Source organism: Geotrypetes seraphini, chromosome 12 (assembly GCF_902459505.1).
Source record: "Geotrypetes seraphini chromosome 12, aGeoSer1.1, whole genome shotgun sequence".
Lineage (NCBI taxonomy): Eukaryota > Metazoa > Chordata > Amphibia > Gymnophiona > Dermophiidae > Geotrypetes > Geotrypetes seraphini.
In genome coordinates this window covers 109,664,297-109,670,296 of record NC_047095.1, presented here as the reverse complement: position 1 = coordinate 109,670,296, position 6,000 = coordinate 109,664,297, and the positions used below count along the sequence as shown (strand labels likewise).

At 44.4% G+C, this 6,000-nt stretch overlaps 1 protein-coding gene across 1 annotated transcript in view; it reads right to left on the bottom strand.

The window, feature by feature from the left end:
• LOC117346286 (vomeronasal type-2 receptor 26-like) overlaps nt 1-6,000 on the bottom strand; it is a 46,365-nt gene continuing 40,365 nt past the window's right edge. Inside the window, exons 7-8 of the mRNA XM_033915687.1 lie at nt 5,694-5,969; nt 1-325 (exon numbers count right to left, since the gene is read on the bottom strand). Coding sequence (XP_033771578.1) covers nt 1-325; nt 5,694-5,969 — 601 coding nt within the window. The remainder of the gene's footprint in view (nt 326-5,693; nt 5,970-6,000) is intronic.

The following is a 6,000-nucleotide window of genomic DNA, read 5'->3' as shown; positions in this document are numbered from 1 at the left end:
CTAAGGTGGAGTAAAATGAAGATGTCTTCTGACCTGTGGGTATTGGTATATCCTGGAAAGACTGGAAAACTCACTCGATTGCTCAGCTGGAAGACCTTCAATGACAGCAGCCAATGGATCAGATTTTTTGCAGCTGTAGTTTGGGATCCCAGGTTCCATTCCTGAAAATATATTTACAGCAGCTCTATACATTAATAATAAACTGTTGTAAGGTTCATAAATGTAGAATCCCAGTGTGAGGTTGGGTAAGAGCTCTGAGCTGTTGTTAATCTCTTCCACCGCAGACACAAATGCCAGGAAGTTGTAATAGTTCAAGGATATAGGACTACAAGGACAATGAATGACACATATGAAATGAGCATCAAACCATAAGATAAATAAACATTAGTAGTAGAGAAACATGAAATAGGATTAGGATAAGGGTGAGAAATGATGCTGGTTACAAGCTTTATATTTGTATTATAATGAGACAGAAAAGTGTATGCTTCATGTTTCTAGAATCTCTTTCCCCTTTCTCCACGTTTTTTTCTGTTCTTCAGGTTATATCTGCCATTTTCTCAGACCCTATGAGGTAAATGCATATACTATGCATATTCATATAGCCTTAATCACTGGACCCTAGCACCTCTATTTCTCTGCCCCTCCATATACTATTTGACCCCAAACAGAAACTGAGGGGCAGATTCTATATACAGTAGGACGCTAGTCCAAGCGGACACATAAGAAGCAGCTGAGATTCGTACACCAGTGTCTTATACAGAATTGCATCTGCCCTAATGGATAGATGCCTAACCCCCACCTAACTCCCCAATTCTCTAACCGGCACCCATGACACCAGTGCCAGTTACAGAATTGTGCCTACCTGATCAGGGGATCCCTTGCCATCAGCTGATCATGGCAAGGGTATCCCTGATCAGCTGAGCCCTCAGGACTCACCAAAGCCATGGCTTTGGGGAGTTCTGCTGGCTCAGCTGATTGGGGAACATACCCCTGCCATAATCAACTGAGCAGCTGTGGCAGGGGACCCCCTTGACAAATTCCCCCCAAATCAGCAGGATGGATGCCAGAGTCTTAGCCATGCCCATTCCATCCCAGGATGCACCAGGAAGGAGATCTAAAGCCCTATCTGGTGCATCCGAGGGGAAAGCCTACCATTTTACAGAGGCAGGCCTGCCAGCCGAAGGGGGTAAGTTTCCTTCCTGCCAGCCTTTCTTCATTGAAGTTAGGGGGTGGAGGGGTAGAGGGCTGATCTTAGGGGTACTGGGTAGGGGTCTAGAGGTATCCGGCAATCTGGAGGTTCAGGGGGTATTGACAGTTAGATGGCTGTATGGGATTCTGGGGGATGGTGGCAGGAGGGAGTGGGTATCCCTCCTGCTGATTCTGAGGGAACTTTGGGAGCCCCCTGCCACAGCTGCTCAGCTGATCGTGGCAGGGGTATTTTCCACTCCATTAGCGGAGCTGTCAGGATTCCTCAAAGCTGCGGTTTCAGGGAGGCCTGTCAGCTCAGCTGATCAAGGATTCCCTTGCTGCTGTCAGCTCTGCCAGTCGCACCTAATTTTAGCTTTTGAAATGTAGGCCAGTATTTTGCTGGCCTACATTTCAGGTATCTGTTGTGGCCCTAGGCAGATGCCTAGGGCTGCTTAATCTCACCCAAGGCCACTTCTGGGTGAAACCACAACAACATACATCCTTGGGCAAGCTTAAGTGTCCTCAGGCATCTCCTTTCACCGCACCAGCAAGAAAAACCTACAATGCAGACGGCCTGCCTCAGGGTTTTGTTTTTTTAAAACATGCATCTAGATTGGCTGCCAGATGGTAGTAGGGTACCCACCATGGCCTGCAATCAGGACACCCATTTATAAAATTAGCCCCTAACTGTATAACACTATGCAGGATGCAGTGAAGTATGAAAGTACCAGTAGAGGTTTCAGTGGCGTACCAAGGTAGGAGCGGTACACCCCGGGTGCAAGCTCCAAGGAGGTGCACAGCCGGCTACCCACCCTATTCTGCCGCTGCTGCTTTCTTTAACCAGCAGCAGTAGCAGTAAACTTCAAATCAGGGGTGTCCGCGGCTTAGCTTGTGCTCTCTCTAGTGGGTGTTTAGTTTCTGGCCTGCTCAGTTTTTCTGCTCAAAGACGTAGCCGTCAGCTCCTCACACGATCTGCGGCTGCATCAGAAGCGTTCCCTCTGACATCACAAAATCAGAGAGAAGGCTTCTGATGCAGCTACGTATCATGCGAGGTGTCGATGCCCATGGCTTTGAATGGAAAACCGTCTGCAGCAAGGAACCAGCCAGAAATGCTTTTGCTGCACAGGACAGGGAAGAGAAATGTTGCTGCTGCACAGGGAAGGGAGGGGGGAGAGCAATGCTGCTGCTACACAGAGAAGGGGGAGAGAAATGCTGATGCTACACAGAGAAGGGGGGAGAGAAATGCTGCTGCTACACAGGGAAGGGAGGAAAGAAATACTGCTGCTATACAGGGAAGGGGGAGAGAACTGCTGCTGCTACATAGGGAAGGGGGAGAGAAATGCTGCTGCTGCACAGGGAAGGGGAGAGAAATGCTGCTGCACAGGGAAGGGGGGAGAGAAATGCTGATGCTACACAGGGAAGGGAGGAAAGAAATACTGCTGCTATACAGGGAAGGGGGAGAGAAATGCTGCTGCTACATAGGGAAGGGGGAGAGAAATGCTGCTGCTGCACAGGGAAGGGGAGAGAAATGCTGCTGCACAGGGAAGGAGGGAGAGAAATGCTGCTGCTGTTAACCAATGAATCACATACAAAATAGCTCTACTTTCTCATAAAATTTTAACAAACAAAGCCCCTGCGTTTTTAGAAAAATGTTTAATTCCCCATACTCCTATAAGATCTTTAAGATCAGAAGAGAAATCTCTCCTCCTAATCCCGTCACTAAGAGTCATTTACTCCAGGAGAGATACGATCTTTTCTGTCACAGCACCTCAAATTTGGAATTCTCTCCCAGCTAATATAAGGGATGAAAAATCACTTGGCAAATTTAAAAACCTATTAAAAAGTTGGCTTTTTAAGGAAGCTTTTAATTAAGCTATATGCATTTTAAATTCCCCCTAGACTTTCTTTTCTTTAGAAAGAGTTATAAGTAAAATCGAGCAGGTAATCTTTTACCCTTCCTTTTGTTTCAAATTCCTACCCTGTTATATTTACTTTATAATTGTATTTAATCCATTTTCTTTTTTCCTCGGGTTTGGTTGGTATATAGTTGTGTAAATCATTGTCTTAGTAAAATGTTATTCGTTTTTATGTCACCCTAATTTGCAACATTTTTTGTAAATCACACTGAAATAAGATTTTGCGATCAAATCAAAATTTTATTAAACTTGAAACTTGAAGTGGTGGGGAGAAATGTTGCTGCTGTACAGGGAAGGGAGGGGGAGAGGAATGCTGCTGCTACACAGGGAATGGGGAGAGAAATGCTGCTTCTTTAGTACCCAATTGGGGAGACAGAGGGAAGGAGGGAGAAGGAAGACAAGGGAGAGGAACCAGAGATACCAAGTCCATGGGAAGGAGGGAAAGGAAAGGAGATTCCAGACCATGGAGGGAGAGGGAGAGATGCCAGGGCTTTGGGGGGGGGAGGGAAAGAGATGGATGCCAGAACAATGACGGTGAAGGGCGATATAGGCAGAAAGTTTCTGGAAGGGAAATAGGAGAGAATATGACCTATAGAAGGGGCAGAGAGAGGGTAGACGGTGTTTGAAAGGAAGAGAGTGACAAGAAGATGAGGAAAGCAGAAACCAGAGAAGACAAGGTAGAAAAAAATTATATTTATTTATTTTTTTGTTTTAAGGGACATGCATCTCTGTTTCTGTGGTGTTGCATTGTATGCAGAGTCCAGCTTCTTGGTGCTTCAGTTTAACCTTTGTCTAAGTATTTCTATTTTATCTCCCCTTTTACAAAACTATAGAGCGTTTTTTAGCGTTGGCTGTGGTGGTAACAGCTCTGATGCTCACAATTCTATGAGCGTCTGACCTGTTACCACCGTGGCTAAAAACTGCACTATGGTTTTGTAAAAGGGGGAGGGGTAAGTTTGTGATTACATATTCCATACTAGGCGAAGGTGTTTTCTGTGTTCTGTGTGTTCGATAGACATGATTTTTTGTTAGGATTTTCTGTGCAGGATTGATCTGTACTAGTCTGGCTTGTTTAGTTTTACAATGGGTGTATTGATGTACTGCTCACTGCAATATGTAAGATGCTGCCTTTTCCTAGGATACTCATGTGTGATGTGTGGATTGTTACTAAAAATCATGTTTTTCATACAGATGGGTGGTGTCAAAAAATGATGTGCCCCAGGTGTCATATATGCTAGTATGCCACTGGAAGGTTTGCAGCTACCATCAACAAACATATGGAAACATAGTAGAACAACTGGAAATGCCACAGGAAGTTAATAGTCAGAACAGAGTAAGTTGTATGTCAGTTAATAAGAAGACAGAAAAGACAGAAAGGGAGGAGGTAAAGAAGAAGGAAGAGTGGAGAGAAAAGAGGGGGTAAAAAATAGGAGTGAGTACAAGGGAAACAAAGAGGAGGTGAGGTAGGAGAAGAGGTAAATGAGTTGAGAGAGTAGAAAGGAGAAGACAAAGATGAAAGGATGAAATAGATGAGGTTGTGGGGGTGAGTACAGGAAGGGGGAGAAGGGAGAATAGAAGAAAGCAGAAAGGGATAGACTGGCAGCCCTAAACTCCCTTGCAATAGCCCTCCTGAATATCACCCTTCTTCTACTTACACTACCCCCTTATTTGGTCTTCTCACAGAAGGATTGGCATCTCCCCAAAAACTTACAACTACAGGACAATCTGCATGTTTGAGCTTTGTAAACTTTTGTAAATACATTTATAAAACGTAACAAGTCTCTGCAGCAAACTTGACTGCGTTCTCCACCTCAAGTGAAAGGTGATTTGCATTCAGAATGAATGAGTTATGGGTTCCTTTTACGAAGGTGCACTAGCGTTTTTAGCGCACGGCTATAGCACGCGCTAACCGGAAAACTACCGCCTGCTCAAGAGGAGGCGATAGAGGCTAGCGTGCGCTATTCTGCACTTTAAGGCCCTAACGTACCTTCGTAAAAGGAGCCCTGTGTGATGTAGGGAAGATGGAAAATAGACTTTTCTATGTAATGTAATGTAATGTAATTTATTTCTTATATACCGCTACATCCGTTAGGTTCTATGTCTGCCATCTTCTAGAAAAAAACCCGCTGAGATAAAGGGAGACAAACACTCCTGGTGCTGAACAATTTCAATACACTTCTCATTTGCATACCATTAATTTATTTCATGGGGGCGAAAAGTTCTTTTCTATACATGCATTAGAATACAATTCAGTGAGCCGCACAAAACCAACTATACACTTCATAAAGGTCTTTTTACTAAGGTGCGTTAGCCGTTTTAGCGCAAGCTAAACGCTAACGCATCCATAGATTTATAATGGGTGCATTAGCATTTGGCACGCACTAAAATGTCTAACGCACCTTTGTAAAAGAGGGGGATAGTTTCTCAAATTATACCGTAGTTGGAGATAAAGTAATATTTTAACTCAAATTCAATATAATAGGATTCCTCTAACATGTATTAGTCGTATCTGCAGTTCCTGAAGTAACCATCCAAAATAAAACCGAAAAGCATGTCTGAGAAAAGGAGTTAAGCCATGACGCTACTTACAAGCTATGTCCTTCAAATGAGGGAGGAGTTGTGAAGGACGGACCACCATCTGGATAAAAGTTTGTTACAGTTACAAGTCCTCCAATCATGAGGTCCCCATCTCTATGGTATCCTGGTAGAGGTTGTACTGGTGGGTAGTCTCCAAGCAAGCACTGACCCTCAGTCATATTCCACAGGATGTCACAGAGCATCAACAAAGTCAGAACCAGACGAGCTTCCATCGTTAGGGCTGTGACACAGTTTCTCCTGCGATAATGCTCTCTCTTTCCAACTACAGTTGTTACACTTGAGCGTTGAGGCGGGATGG